We start from the raw sequence: 16,906 nt of genomic DNA, 5'->3' as shown, positions 1-16,906 counted from the left end.
TTCTCCCCGAACACACACACACACACACACACACACACACACACGTCAGCACAGGAGGCATCAAAGGCCTGGACCTTTAACCACACCCCTCCCACACACACACACACACACACACACACCGCCCCAACCCCCCTCAGCACTTCTCTGTTCTAAAACAATCCTCTCGAGGGGGAGGCGAGAAACAAAAGACAGAAGTTGACTTTTACAAATAAACACGTACAAAAAAACCCTCAAAAGTCTGAACACACCTTCCCATTCAATATGCTTTTCTCATTTTGTCTTTATTTAATCTCTACATTTCTACATTGTAGATGATAATCTTGGTTAAAGACACTATACTGTAATTAAGGGACACATATAGAACTCCTGTACGTAGTATAAAAATCAGTATAAAAAAGTGTTTTTCCTCTACATTAATCCCCTGATCTAAACCTGATGAACTGAGATGGTGATTTGAGGAGATCTGAGATGAGCTGGAGCTTCACAGTGTGAAGAAAGAAAAGCCGCAACTATTGTTCAGCACCTCCAGGAACTCCTTCTTCCTTTAAGACGCTGAGAAAATTATTCCAGGTGACTCTCCCTCATGAAGATACTGGGATTAAAATCACACCAAGAGTCTGCAGATCCTTATTAAGAAGAATCTAAACTTTAAATGAAATATATTCTGGTTTATTATTCAAAATAATTTACCATGTGTTCCTGTATAGCTTTATGATAGTCTTTAATATTCAATTTCACAGTGTAAAACATCCTCAAAAGAAAGAAAACATAGTGGAGGAGAGAGAAGAGGTGTGTCCAAACGTTTGAATGGTACTGTAGATGTATATGTGTGTATATATATTACATATATTACATAATAATGATTGGATATATATATATATATATATGCTACTGTCAGATTTACTTACAGGACAAATACTGATATTATGTCCCACATAATGTGTCACTTTACTGTTCACATGGACAATTCTAGCCAGAAGCCGCCAGTCACCATAATTACTACCCACTGCGCTTGCTACTACTGTGGACCAGGGAATGTTAAATGCATGGCAATCTATCACTACAACAATAGTGATGTAATAGTGATGTAATTACAGAAGTAATTATAGGTTTATTACCTCTTCTGGCAGTTGTTTAACCTTTCAGTTCTTTAAGGGTTAAAAGCCACAAGTATATTTTTTAAAGAGCTGGTAGCAGAGGCAGAGAAACATTCTCGCAGCCAATATTTACTCTAATTTTATTCCTTCTTTGGTCACTGAGCTTTTTTGAGACATGCTGAGGCTTTTTAGGCTGTGTAGCAAGGTAAAGCTGAACCAGCCCTGCTTGCTAGCTTCCATGCTGCAGCACCGCTCGCTCGCTGTTGTGTATTGGCAACCTCAGGGTGCACAGTGACGCACTGCTGACAAGACCTGCCAGTACTTTAACTCAGCATGTTTTCTTAATATCTGATCATACATCCTGATCATGTTTCATTTTATCATGTACTACTGAAAATATAATCCTTATTGGCCTGATCAGTTTAGTAATGGCAGCGCCAAGAGATTAGGCTACACTACGGGTTATAAACAGTGTTTTTTTATCTTCTTGCGCAGTTTTAAAGTTATTAAGGCCTTATTTCAAATGTCAGGGCTTTTCGGATTCTACCAATGAGTTGCGGAGCTACTTTAAGCCTGAATAACGGTGTAAAAAGCGCTTTAAAATGCCTCAAAGCGGCCGTTATAAAGAGTTCTGGGCAAAAAGCACAAAATTGCTGGAAATTCTTGTAAAGCTATGTGTTACTCAACAAAGGTAAGTACTTGTTATCATGTTTTACTACACCAAAAGTCTATTATACACTAGAGTTCTCCTTTAAAGTGGTACAGAAGATCGAGTTAATGAGGAACATTGGTTACTTGCTTGATTTCATCCATGCCATTGCTGGTGAACTCAAAGACGAGCTCGCTGGGCTGGACTGGACCATCTTACCCAAGTAAATTCATGATCAGTACAGTGATGGCTGCACCCGGAGATTAGGCGATGCTACGGGTTGTAAATAGTGTTTTTTTAATAAGCTTCTTGTGCAGTTTTTAAGTTATTAATGCTTTGTGGAGCTACTTTGAGCCTGAATATTGGTGTAAAAAAGCACTTTTAAATGCCCCAAAGCGGCCGTTGTAAAGAGTGTTGGGCAAAAAGCACAGAATTGCTGGAAATGCTCGTAAAGCTATGTGCTATTCAACACAGGTTAGTACTCTTTATGATGTTTCACTACACCAAAAGTAAATTTTACACCAGAGTTCACTTTTTAAAGTGGTACAGAAGGTCGAGTAAGTGAGGAACATTGGTTACCTGGTTGATTTCATCCATGCCATTGCTGGCGAACTCAAAGACGAGCTCGCTGGGCTGGACTGCAGTGGTCATGGTGCTTCAGCAGCTGGTGTGGGAATGGGGGGGCGGGGTTTTGGGGAGGGCTCAGACTGACAGGCAGATACTCCTGCCTCTCCAGAGAATCCCCCACGCTCTCCACACCAAACCACCACGCCCCTCGCCACGAGAAAAAGACCCGGAGTCCGGCCGGCCCACTGCTGAGGAAATTCTGCTGCTTTCACAAACAAGAGGCGATACTGGGGACCAAAAAAGGCGCAACCCCTCCTAGTTCCCTTTTTCTGCTTTAGGTTTTTGTGTTGCTGTTCTCTCTCTCTCTTTCTCTTTCTCTCTTTCTGTTCCTCACTCAGCCGGCTGCTTTTCAGTGGCGGGGGATTGTGGGTGGCGGCGTCTGATGGAGGAGGGTGGCGGCTCTTCCCTGGTTCTCAGGCTGAGTGCCACTCTGGCGGCATCTGGAGCTTCTACACCTTGAAGAAAAGAGAAAGAGAAAATCACATTACGACTCTGTGATCAAAGTTAATCTGAGGCAATACTACAGGGACAGAGCTGTACCCGGAAAAAAAAACGAGTGCAGCAAAGCCCTCCCTTGTTCTGTGGGAGATTTTTGCTCATCACCTCCAAGACCGAGGCTGACGCAGCCAAAAGCTCGCTGTCAGATCTCTGGGAGGCACTCGGGCCAAAGCCAAAGCCAAAGCTAAGCGGCCGGGTGGAAAAATGAGCCCTGCTTTCCAGTAACTCATCCATCAGCACACTTCCCCCTCATCCACAACACTCTCGCTTCTGTTTATACATTCAGGACTAAAGCGGCGAGAGCCATTAACGTGTTACGCCATTAAGTGATCACTGGCGGCGTCCTCAACCGGCTTCACATTCCCATTAAGATCGTGCTTTGGTGATTTGGTGTTTAATTAAAACGAACCGTGGTGAGATAATGTGCTCTGATGATGCAGTTCTTTAGAGTAAGTGTGAACAATGCCTGAGCAAGCCAATGGCATCTAAACGATCCAAACACAGGATGTGATGTCAAAATATGGTTGTTCTACAGGTGTTTTTTTCCACACATGTGGTTGGTTGTTTTGTTCTGGTCTGAATTAGTTCATAGATGTCCCAAAGGATTTGTTGGGTTTGGTCAAATTTGGCTTGTATTTGGTTTGAAATGTTTTGGTTTGGATTCGTTTGGTTAAATTTGGATTGGTTTTGGCTTAGCACTTGGTTTGTTGGTTTTTTTGGGTACTGCTAGGTTGGGTTTGGTTTGAAATGATTTGGTTTGTATTGGATTTGTTTGTTTGATTTTTTGTTTGGTTTGTTGATTGGGTTTATGTTGGGTTGGGCTGTGTTGGGTTTGGTTTAAAATGTTCGGATTTGGATTGGATTTGTTTGGTTAAATTTGGTTTGGTTGGTTGGGTTTTTGTTGGGTTAAGTTGGATTTGTCAGGTTAAATGTGGTTTGGGTTGGGTTTATGTTGGGTTATGTTGTGTTGGGTTTGGTTTAGTTTGAAATGTGTTGGGTTTGAGTTGCATTACTAATATACAAAACATTCTCTCTGGGCTGTAAATACAAGAAGAAGGTTCTATGGTCCGGTCTAGTGTTTATTTCTGTACAAATGAACACAGAGGAGCAGCAGATATTGCATTATTTGATAGATGTAGAAATTATCTTGTTAATAAACCACTACAAACTACACCCAATCTAACACGTTTATCACAATATGAAAGTTTAAACTGTTTTAAAAATCGAAATAATAGTATCACAAACAATACAGTATGACAAACCAGTCAAACAGTGTATAAATTCCTTTATTTTGTACAAACCAAAGTAACCAAAGAAACCAAACCACAAGTATAAAAAGAAGATCTGGAGATCCTGTAGTCATTATTAGAAGAATTTAAATGCAGCAAGCGGCCATGTGCTCAACGCCAACCCTGCTGCCAGGTCTCGTCTTCATTCATTAAGACCTGATGGTGATACTCAGCCCTCCACTCCCACACTCGGGGAGGAAATGACCTCAGATGGCCTGATTATCACACCTCTCTCTCTCCCTCTCTCTCAGAAAAAGAAGAATGTTTTAGGAGTAAAACAAGCATGGAAACGTAACTCAACCAAACACGTCTCTTCCAAAGTTCAGAACCGCACCCCTCCTCACATCATTACGAAACTCAGCAGACCACCCTTTCCAGTCCAGGGGGGCATGAGGGAGGCAGTAAGGGGGGGCTGTTGGTGGTGTCTGGTTAAAGATCAAACCCGTGGTTGGTGTTGGGAGGGGGGTAAATAGTGGGGAAGAGAAGGTTTTGGGGGTTGGAGGGTGTGGTGGTACTGTGGTACTGGATCACCGTGGGCAGAATAGGCTCCAGTGTGCTGTAGACGGGTGGGGCTCGTTTGCTTTTGAAAGGAGGAGCCTGAAGGACAGAAGGAGCAGAGACTCGATTGTCTTTGTCCTTTATTACTGCAGACAGTGTGGATCCAGCCCTGATTCCAGCTACTGCTCCAGTATCTGCGTCATGTTTCCATCACAAAATCATTCCTGCTAAAGCAGCACACTTTCTGCAGGGATTAAAAAAGCTATACAGAGATTTTAGTGCTTTTGGTTTCTAACTCATAACTCAGCTGCCACATAAGCAATATTCTGTATTAAAAAGTATCTGTATTATACAGTCCTGCTGTATTATACTGAGCAGCCGGGATGCTGGCAAATACAGTGCTCGAGCCAGAAATGAGCCAAAACATTAAATCTGGCCAAAATCTGCTTTAAATTCAACCCTAAACCAAACTGATGCAAATCTGGCAATCAATTAAATTCTGTAATAGGGCAACACAGAATATTTTCAACAACCAAAAAAATGTTCCAAATTGCCAAAAATGGCAAATAAACCACTTTCTGTGTTCAGACGAATAAGTGAACGAAAGTTTAGAGCAATACACTATGTTAAATGGTTAACAAAAATGAAAAATTAATACAAATAATACAAATACCACATGGCATTTATGATGATGCAAAATAGCAACCATCTGGGTTTGGTTTGTTTGGTTGTGTTTTTGTTGGGTTGTGTTGGGTGTGGTTTAAAATGTTTTAGGTTGGATTGGATTTGTTTGGTTAACTTTGGTTTGGGTTTGGTTGGTTGGGTTTAAAAAGTTTTGATTTGGATTGGTTTGGTCGGGTTGGGTTTGGTTTGGATTGGATTTATTTGGTTAAATTTTGTTTGATTTGGGTTGGGTTTGGTTTAAAGTTTTTTTTTTAGTTTGGATTGGATTTGTTTAGTTAACTTTGGTTTGGGTTTGGTTGGTTGGGTTTAAAAAGTTTTGATATGGATTGGTTTGGTCGGGTTGGGTTTGGTTTGGATTGGATTTATTTGGTTAAATTTTGTTTGATTTGGGTTGGGTTTGATTTAAAGTTTTTTTTTGGTGGATTGGAATTGTTTGGTTAACTTGGGTTTGGTTGGGTTGGGTGTGGTTTGTGTTGGATTTCTGTTAGGTTGGGTTTGGTTTGCGGCAAACAAAATAGCAACCAGCTGGAAAATTAAAAGTGTTAAGAGTTAAATAAATATATTTTTGAATATTTTTGAAAGGAAATGTCAAAGTCAATGAAAATCTGGCACTCTGTTTAGTTAACATTCTGTACTAAACATCTCCTTTAACCATTTATCCAGTTGCTGTTTGTTTTAGTTGATATTAAGAAATGAACTTAAAAAAAAATCTCTCTAAACTCGATGCTGTATTTACAGTAAACAGGCAGCAGAACTCTCGCGTCAACCCACCCTGATTTTTACTCTTACTCTTCTGTACCTTGAGCGACTGCCTTTTTAAAAAAAAAAACACCTATGATTAATAAAGTGATTCTACTAATCTGGAAAAAAATAAGAGAGCACTTAAAAATGATGAGTTTCTTTGATTTTACCAAATTGAAAACCTCTGGAATATAATCAAGAGAAAGATGGATGATCACAAACCATCAAACCACCAAACTGAACTGCTTAAATTTTTGCACCAAGAGTAAAGCAGCATAAAGTTATCCAAAAGCAGTGTGTAAGACTGGTGGAGGAGAACATGATGCCAACATGCATAAAAACTGTTATTAAAAAACAGGATTATTCCAGCAAAATTTGATTTCTGAACTCTTTATGAATATGAACTTGTTTTCTTTGCATTATTAGATTTTCTGTAAATAAATGCTCTAAATGAGAATATTTTTATTTGGAATTTGGGAGAAATGTTGTCTGTAGTTTATAGAATAAAACAACAATGTTCATTTTACTCAAACATAAACCTATAAATAGCAAAATCAGAGAACCTGACTGTCTGTATGTCTGTCTGTCTGTCTGTCTGTCTGTCCTGTAGAGTAAATGAACTCAGATAAACGCTGGTTTGGAGCAGAAGGCTGGTTGTGGGAATGTGACCTCAGGCTGAGCTGATCTGCCCTGAGGAGAGGAGGATCGAGTGGCTGAGGCTGAAACATTAGCCTGATCATTAGCCTTTAGCCGACTGTATCCCCCAAGCCATTAGCACCAAGCACTGCTCTCCCAGTGTTCCCACAGCTCCCACAGTCAGAGAGCTACATCTGCCTCCTGCCTCCACCCACCTACACCCGTACTGTCTCTGATACGAGATTGGTATTATCACCACAAACTGTATTTTCAGTCAGAATGGTAGTAAAATATAAATTTACTTGGTATTTTAACTATAATTAGGGGGATTGATAAAAGATATACAGTACAAATTAAAAGTTTGGACACACCTCTTTCAATATCATTCAGTATTTTTCTTTGTTTCTGTGTTTTTCGGACTGTAAAACGCATTTAAAATCCTTTAATTTTCCCAAAAATCGTCAGTGCGCTTTATAATCTGGTGCTTCTTATGTATGAATTCTACCAGTCAGGTATTAAGGAGCAGTAAAGCCACTCCGCTGAAGTACAGAGTTTATAAGGGTGAGTTTTCAGTAAAGTTTCTCCAGCACTAAGGCTGGAGCAGTATTAGCATTAGCCGCTAACCGCAGCACTAGCTCTTTCGCCATTCAGAGGGGAATGAGTACATTGAACCATTAGCTGAAAGTGCCCTGGGTTAAAGGACACATTTAGGGTTCCTTAGTCTAAGACTATTAGGTGGCGATTATGTCCTGCTAGCGCTGAGGTTAGCTGCTAATGCTAATGCTGCTGCACCCAGCCTTAGTGCTGGAGAAACGTCACTGAAGAAAATCTCTTTTTGACTAAATATTGGAAATCTAGGCTTACTCTAAATAAACAGAAGCACTTTAATCACCCAAATAAACAGTTTTCACAAGAGAAATCTGTGTAGACTAATATCCAGTGCTCGTTTAACTTAAAAAAAATGTTTTTTTTTAAAGAATTACAGTTTTTTTACTTAGGCGCTTTCCTCGGCTTCCCCATTGGAAGAGAATGGAAACATGGCGACACCCTAGCTCACTTCACTTCAACCTTATAGTCCGAAAAATAAAGTACATGAATACTGAAGTCATCCAGACTATGAAGGAACACATATGAAAACATGTATCCTGTTCAACAGCTCTTCCTTTCCTGGGATGGTCCTGATGAGTGCCAGTTTCATCATCATTATCATAACCTTTTTGATGGTATTTGCGTTGACTTCACATGAGAAAATCTGGATTAGAACATTACTCAAATATTCACTATTCACTGTATACCTGTAACTCTACCTCTTCACTACTTTACTTACTAACTGATTCTCTCAAACTTTACATTAAGAGACAAGAAATTTAAGTAATTAACTCTTGATGAGTTCAGCACAGCTGTTAACTGAATAAAGCCTGACTTCCAGGAGACATTACCTCATAAGGTTGGCTAAGAAGATGCAGAGATGTGCTAAGAAAGAAGTGCTAATTTGAAGTATAATTTAAAATATAACACATATTCTGGGTTGTTTAGTCTTTCTTCATAGTTTGGAATAGTTTAGTATTAATCTACAATGCAGATCATTATAAAATAATAAAATAAATGTTTTTGGCCGGTACTGTATGCAGGTTATCAGGGCTACTGTTGCACTCCTGCACAGGTCAGGGAAGCAGTGAACCCTATACCCACTGTAATCTCCTCACTGCAGCTGGAGCAGGAGGTCAGAGTCTGCAGAACATCTGAACACAGTCCAGCATAAAACTCAGACCCGCCTCCCACTTTCACTTCTGCTTTCTCTTTTAAACTTCTTCCAGTAATCAGAACTGAAAAAACAGGCCTGACCCCGCAGAGGCTCCTATAGCTTCAACACAGCGGACTACTCTGGGGCTAGAACTCACACACCCATCTGAAAATCCCAAAATTCACATCAGATCACATCGGTAACTTCCATGGATCTACAGGTGTTTAATAAAAGCAGCACTGCTTCTACAAACATTAGTGAAAGAATGGGTCCAGTCCAGTCGTGAAATTTCACTACTCACTACTAAATATTCCACAGCCAACTGTCAGTGATATTACACACTGCCAAAATCCATTGGCAAAAACTAGACAACATATATGTAAATTAAGATGTTTATTTACTGGCAATGGGGTAAGCTAATTTGTCTTATATTATATCATATATAAGAAAAATTATATTTATTATAACAAGCAATCGCAAAGTGTCAAAATGAATGAAGTAACACCTAAATCAAGCAAATATCACTGTTTTTGGCTTACATTTGGACACAAGAAACAGAACAACTTAACTGGTGACTTTTTTAAACTACTTAAAATAAGGTGAAAATTCTAACTGAGTCTGATTAAATAATCTTACACTTATACAATGCTTAGTAAGACTAGAAAAAAATAAGATTTATTGCCTTGAAATTTAACAATTTTACTTCCTAAAATTTATTTTTTTGCAGTGTAACATTACTGCAAAAACGAAATCTTAGCAAGTGAAATTATCTAGTTTCAAAGCAATAAATCTTATTTCCTGCTCTGATAAGAATGTTTAGTCTCAGTCTTAAGTGTAAGATTATTTTGCTCATTTTAGGAATAATGATCCTAATAAGACTCACTTAATTCTTACCTTATTTTGAGTAATTTAAACTCAAGATAAACACAAGAAGCCACCAGTCAAGTTATTCTGTTACTTGTGTAGAAATGTAAGCTGTATATAAAAAAGAAAATATTTTTGATTGATTTGAGTCTTACTTCACTCATTTTGAGGCTTTGTCATTGCTTATTTTAAGAATACTTTAATATTTTAAGAAAATTTTGCTTACCCCATTAGCAGTTTTTTTGTTGCTTAATTTAAGCATTTATGTCTCAATTTAAATCAATCTTATCTATTTTTTGCCAATGTTTTTTTTTTTGCAGTGATGAAACACTGGTGAACCTTCCCCGAAATTACTCCAAAAGGGCATGAGCAACTCATCCAGGAGATCCCAAAAGAAGCCAGAACAACATTTAAAGAACTGCAGGATATCACTAAAGCCTCAGTTAAGATCAGTTTTAATGATTCAATAAGAGAAAGAAAGAAAGAAAGAAAGAGACTGGGTGAAAAGGGTCTCCATGGGAGAGTTCCAAGATAAAAAACACTGCTGACCAAAAACAACACAACCTCCCGTCTCACATTTACCAACTAAAATCTTGATGATCTCCAGAACTTTGGGGAAAATATTCCAAAAAAAATTGGAAGATGTGTGTCCCGTTATATCTGGCGTAAAACAAACACATAATTTCATAAAAAGAACATCATACTAAAATTTAAAATAAATATGACTCTCCAAACCATTTTGTTTACCTCCCCATGTGCTTCACATGGCTCTACTTTTTGGTTTTGGTCTTGTCTCCACCTTAGCCCCGCCCTGTCATCTGTAATCTCTCCTGTCTCATTTGTAGCCCTGCCCCCTCGTTACTTCCACAGGTGTGCCTTGTCTGTGCCTGTGTACAAATACCCCATGTGCTCCTTTGTTCTCTGTCATGCTTTTTGTTCGTGGTCTACAGAGTTCTGGTTTGTTTGATTCTTGCGTTTGCATCCTGCTTCCAATGCGTTACATTATGGGGATGTGGATTTCATTTTCCAGCAGGACTTGGCACAATGCCCACATTGCCCCAAAAGTATCAATTGGTCTTATTTAATATTCAAATTTTCTGAGACACTGATTTTTGAGTTTTCATTGGCTGTAAGTCATAATAAATGAGCAATAAAAGAAACATATATTCTGAGTTTCACATTCTGAACTGAATTATTGAAATAAATTAACTTTTTCTAAGTTTTTGAGATGAACTAGTATACCCAGACCACAGGGGGAGGCACTGTGAGTGGTCCCTGCCACCATGACAGCGGCCTGCAAATGCCTGCAGAGCGCATGACAACAGCGGCCTTGTCTGTGCCGGGTGGCGGGTGGAGGGAGCAGCGGAGCGTCATTGGGTCCTGGCAGGGAGATAGTGGCGGCGGCCTGCTGGAGAGTTACTCAATACACAAGACTCCAGTGAGCAAACACTCGCCTGGGTGGGGCTCTCTCTCACACACACACACACACACACACACACACACACACACAGACACACACACACACTCTCTCTCACACACACACACACTCAGAGCGCACAGCCTGTCAGTGATACACTCCGTCCACACCAGGGCAAACCCCGGCCTGTCCAACAACATCTAACATCTAACAGGGTACTTTCAGCTCTGGATCTGATCCATTAGAAAACTATGTAACACCTTCTATAAATCCTGTATTCATAAAACATTCTCTTCTAAAGTTTTTATTCATTTTATTATTTTTGCTACATAGTAAATTAATAGTGAAGTGAAACTTCACTCCTTTGTTTCTTTGGTTTTACTATGGGTGAAAGAGCTACTGAGCTCTGAGTTTCCCCTTCTGAAGTCCCCAATGCTCCACCAGCTGCTCACATTCAGTAAAACTGAGCCGGATCCTCTTTTAGAGGCTGTACGTGTGACGTAAAGTACGTAAAGACGCGTGATGTGGCCAGAAGAAGAAGAACTCCTGCGAAAAGCAACCCGACACCCCAGATTTTAGAATGAATATACAGTATTAGGTCTAGCAGGGATGGTGGTTCCGGCACACTGGTAGCATTAAACACAATATTTTATCCATATTCTCTTTTCCACTCTGATTATTAATTCATTTTTGAGAGCATGTAAACTCACTGTAAATCACTGGTTTAATCTCTGAGCAAGAGGAAAAAACCTGCGCAGGCTGATGGACCAACAAACAAGCTGAGGCTTTTTGAGGATTTTTGTGGACAAATTTCTTCCCTCAGCCCCCAAAAAGGACCCTCAGCCCCCCGGTGTTTATCTCTGTGTGTGCTGAGCTCACTATTGACCATGTAAGGAGGTGATTTAAGTGAATTGACTGACTGAAGCGTGAGTCACTCTGCAGCCTGTAGAAATCCAGAGGAGAAAAACAGAGCATTCAGACTCCAGAGATACAGAGACACTGATCTAACCAAGCGCTCGCTCACGCTGCTGCAGAACACGCATTCAGTGTGCGGCGTGACCCTCAGCTGATGTCATGAATAAAAGATGAAAAAAATAAGCAGAAGACTCCCATATATGGGATATGACATCATAGCCACGGTGGAGTCAGCTGTTTCTGAGAAAAACAAGATCCTGAGAAAAGAGAGCGCGAGAGAAGAGGGATGATAGAAAGATATATAGAGATAAAAGAAAGGAAGTATAAAGAGGCCTTAAAAAGAGGTCTTCCCTTCTTGGCGAGGACACAGGACTGGTATTCCTGGCATTTCTGAACATGTTCCTTCTCCGTGTGCACGTCTGAACAGAGATTCACCCAAAAAGAGACAAGATACTAACTCTAAAACATCTGAAGAGCACCTCATATCATCTCCTAAAAGGGGATATATTATACCCGTACTGTACATCTATGGGCTATAAACAACATGTTCATTAAGTACTTTATGCAAAATCACTTTCACATACTGTATAGAGGTCTCTACAAGCTCTCTGTCCTTTTTTCAAAACAAAACGTTTAAGGGCTCTGTCACTTTTATGCAAATCAGCTTTTATTGGCCTCAACATATTAAGGCTGAGTTTGTACAAAACACAAACAAGATGGTTCATGCTTATCTGTGATAGAAGCACAAAGCTCTTTATTCGACAGTTCCTCCTTCTCCTTAATCTGCTGACTTGCCATGGACAGACTAGGTATAGATCCCTCACTCCGACAAAGTCTGCTGGCTAATCCTGCTGTGTACTGTCTGACCTTCAATATCAATTGCTTTACACAATAATTCTACTTTGAATGTTGTCGTCAGGTGAATAAAATATATATATTTTTATTTAATCCTATTATTTGTAGGTAAAATATAGATTTGAAATAGTTATAGAAAGAACAGAATAGCACACAACAAGTACAACTTAGTAAACAGCTCAGAAAATGATGCTTGCTCTTACAGCCTACAACGCAGCCTAATCATAATATGCAGCTCTGGAAAAAAATAAGACCCCACTTAAAAATTATGAGTTTCTTTGATTTTACCAATTTGAAAACCTCTGTAATATAATCAAAAGGACCAAGTTGAACTGCTTGAATTTTTGCACCAGGAGTAAAGGCATAAAGTTACCCTAAAGCAGTGTGTAAGATTTTATTCCACCAAATATTGATTTCTGAACTCTTAAAACTTTATGAATATGAATTTGTTTTCTTTGCATTATTTGAGGTCTGAAAGCTCTGCTTCTTTTTTGTTTTTTCAGCCATTTCTCATTTTCTGTAAATAAATGCTCTAAATGAGAATATTTGTATAATAAATGTCTGTAGTTTATAGAATAAAACAACAATGTTCATTTTACTCAAACATAAACCTATAAATAGCAAAATCAGAGAAACTGATTCAGAAACTGAAGTGCTCTCTTCATTTTTTTCCCTCTAAAAGCCTACGGTTCACCTATGAGAGCCCAACATGAGCATTTTGGCAGTTAGTTCAGTGTGTTAGTCAGTAAGTCTCCCAGTCTCTCAGTACAATCAGAGTAAAAACAACAGGCTGAAGAGTAGAGCATGACTCAGTGATGATCTCTGAGAGCAGACTGCAGGAATGCTGAGCTGAGCGAGGGAAATACTGATAGTGAGGGAACGAGAGAATAACGGGTGGAGGGGCAGAACTCTTTCCATCAGCCTGCAGAACAACAAAGCTGCTTTTACAAGGTCACGGGCTCCCATCAGCTGAACATTGCTGTTTTCACCAGTTCCTGTGAGGACATGACTCATGCCTTCGCTGGCACTGATGATGGCCAACAGAGAGGCAAACAGGGGGAGGAAGGGCGGCAGGTCTGCTTTTTATTATTTAAATAATTACTTTTATTCATCTGGCAGCGGCGGCAGCAGCCTAATCATCACTGCTGGTTTTATACGCTCATAATAAGTCTGAAAACACAGTAAATTATCCAGTTGTTTCAGCCAGTCTGAGAGAGAATTACTGGGAAAAGCAGTGGTGGATATAAAAAGGACAACTACACATTCTAGAGGGGGCGTGGCTAAACGTTGCTATTCTATAAATATTAGCCAGTTTCACAATAACAGTTTCGCAACACTACATGCGCTGCACCATAATGTGATAATATTTTTAGATTTATTAACCTTTAAAACCCATCTAACAAGTAGTAACTATCGACCAAATTCTACAGCTACATCCCATAGAGGAGAATGGCCCAAACTGCCCAAACAGCAGTTCTGAAGGAGAAATGATCCCAAGCTCTTGATCACAAGGCTTCCCAAATAATCCAAATACCTTTTTAATATGACCCTTTTTAATATGTATTAAGTACGAAACTCGTGGTCAATACTAATGACTGACCAATGGCCATGCTAATACAGCTGTGGAAATAATAAGCCAAATTACCAAATTAAAAAAAAACTCTGGAAAATAATCAAAAATAAAAAGATGGATGATCACAAGCCATTAAACCAAGCCGAACTGCTTGAATTTTTGCACCAGGAGTAAAGCAGCATAAAGCAGTGTGTAAGACTGGTGGAGGAGAACATGATGCCAAGATGCAAAAATTTGTGAATAAAAACCACCAGGGTTATTCCACCAAATATTGATTTCTGAACTATTGAAACTTTAAAAAATATAAACCTGTCTTCTTTGCATTATTTGAGATCTGAAAGCTCTGCATCTGTTTTTGTTATTTAAGAGAATTTGTTGATGGATTTTGAGAATTTTGCTTAAGCTGTACTTTTCCTGTTGTTATGATAGCACATTTTTGTGTTATGTTGTTATGACGACACACTGACACGCCTTAAATCAAGCTGTACAGTGCAATGTTGATTGCTTGCCTAAAGATCAATACAATATGCATTACATGGAGCACCTGAGCTGTAGTTAAGCAGATTAATTGAACATTTCTGATGAGAATGAACCACAACATCCATGTTTATATACAGTCATTGGTTTTGTACAGCCTTTACAACGTGTTTAAGCTACAATAGAAATAAAAGCTGTATTATACTTCACTGGTTGGCAGCATACGAGCTGTTGATCATGGTTGCCAAAAAAAAAAAGCCTGAGGGTATTCTCTAACAGCTACCAGGTGCTAAACTGTGCAACAAACACAAAAATAAAAACAAAAGCAACAAATAAATGCAGTGCAGGAGAAAAAAGATCAGTGATAAACCCACTGTACCCACTGTACGCTTTGTCATCATACCAGCCACAAATTTCTTAAAAAGCCTGAGAGAGGAATCCTCCACACAGGCCGGCGCTGAGCTGCCGTCTGCTGAAGATAAATGGAATTTAATCTGATCTCTCGTAACTCTTGTACTTTCCCACTGAACCCCCAGGCGCTCCCCGCTCAGCTTTGAGGTATGAGCCCCACACCCACCCGAGACCTGGGCTTATCACTGATCTCACTTCAGCTCGGCTCGGGAGAATGTAGACAGCAGGGGGCGGGGCTGGATAACACTAATAGCTTTACTTTACTTTACTTTTAATAGCGAAGATTATAAAGCTTTATTGACTCGGAAGTACATTGAGGGCAACAGAGGTATGGTCAATTTTTACACATACATATTATCGCATTTTAAATTATAAGGGCGCATTTTAAGCAACAACAGTAAGGAACAATGGTATGGCCATGTTTCTCTAGCAGCGCTTAGCGCTAGTAAATGCCGCCTGACTGCGCTACACTGAGTAACCCTGAGTGCTCCAGTAAGCCAGAGTGATATTAGCGGCTAATGCTAATACTGCTCCAGCCTTAGTGCTAGAGAAACTTCACTAAAACTCCTGCATAACGCTGTACTTCAGCAGAGTGGCTTTACTGCTCTTTAATGCCTTAATGATAAGGCACACAGGATTATAAGGTTTACAGACATTTTTTGGGGGGAAATTAAAGGATTTTAGGTGTTTCTTTGATTTTACCAAATTAAAAACCTATGGAATATAATCAAGAGGAAGATGGATGATCACAAACCATCAAACCACCAAACTGAACTGCTTGATTTTTTTTTGCACCAGGAGTAAAGCAGCATAAAGTTATCCAAAAGCAGTGTGTAAGACTGGTGGAGGAGGAGAACATGACGCCAAGATGCATGAAAACTATTATGCATTATTTGAGGTCTGAAAGCTCTGCATCTTTTTTGTTATTTCAGTCATTTCTCATTTTCTGTAAATAAATGCTCTAAATGAGAATATTTTTATTTGTAATTTGGGAGAAATGTTGTCTGTAGTTTATAGAATAAAACAACAATGTTCATTTTACTCAAACATAAACCTATAAATAGCAAAATCAGAGAAACTGATTCAGAAACTGAAGTGCTCTCTTCATTTTTTCCCAATCACTGCTTTTTTGCTGTAGGTGTTGAATGATGTATAGTTACATTTATGGGGATGTAAGTATAAAAAATTGGCTTTGAGACCAAAAAATGATGTTATGATGCTGTAAAGTGGCACTCTGCTACTCTACAGTAGTGTAGCCTGATGTCTCTTTCTCTTACACACTGAATTCACATCAGCTTTTATTATGGTGAATCAAATCACAGGCACTATTAGATATGATCAGACTCTAAATGGCTAAATTATTGGTAAATGTTTTGCTGTCAGAGCGAATCAATACGACAGTGTTGAGCTCGAGACTGTACGGCACCAAGCTGAGCTGTTAGCAAAAAGCACACTGCACACGTTTAAGACTTATGGTGGTCAGAGAGAGAGAGAGAGAGAGAGAGAGAGAGAGAGAAAGAGACTTTGCTACGCTACTTAAGTAGAAATGTAGGTTATCTATACTTCACTTTACATTTTCACACAGTTATCTGAACTTTCTACTCCTTACATTTTAATAAAAACAGCCTCGTTACTCCTATTTAATTTCAGCTCAGTTTCATTCCGGCTTCTCATCGTTCAATAAAACCCCTATCCAGATAAATCTCTCCATCCAGATAGAGTGAATCTGATTGTGATTGGATGTAGAGAAGTATAAACATATACCATTCCGACTCCCTATTGGTTTATACTGTTATCAATCACACCTGCACACGTCCCACCCCCCCAACACACACACACACACACACTCCAGCAAGAACATAGCAGCTGTATGTAGCCTAGTATGAAGATGATCCGTGCAGAGACTCAAGAGAACTCCAGACAAACTCCAG

The 16,906-nt window shown here is 39.3% G+C and overlaps 1 protein-coding gene across 3 annotated transcripts in view; it reads right to left on the bottom strand.

The window, feature by feature from the left end:
• elf1 (E74-like ETS transcription factor 1) overlaps window positions 1-16,906 on the bottom strand; it is a 103,753-nt gene that overhangs the window by 27,579 nt on the left and 59,268 nt on the right. For all 3 annotated transcript variants that reach the window (XR_007440908.1, XM_022683651.2, XM_022683650.2), the window contains exon 2: window positions 2,326-2,828. Coding sequence is in view for 2 of the 3 variants with exons in the window: in XM_022683651.2 (XP_022539372.2) it covers window positions 2,326-2,397 (72 nt within the window). In the remaining variant the exon portion in view is untranslated. The remainder of the gene's footprint in view (window positions 1-2,325; window positions 2,829-16,906) is intronic.

Source organism: Astyanax mexicanus, chromosome 10 (assembly GCF_023375975.1).
Source record: "Astyanax mexicanus isolate ESR-SI-001 chromosome 10, AstMex3_surface, whole genome shotgun sequence".
Lineage (NCBI taxonomy): Eukaryota > Metazoa > Chordata > Actinopteri > Characiformes > Acestrorhamphidae > Astyanax > Astyanax mexicanus.
This window is presented reverse-complemented; position numbering and strand designations above follow the sequence as displayed.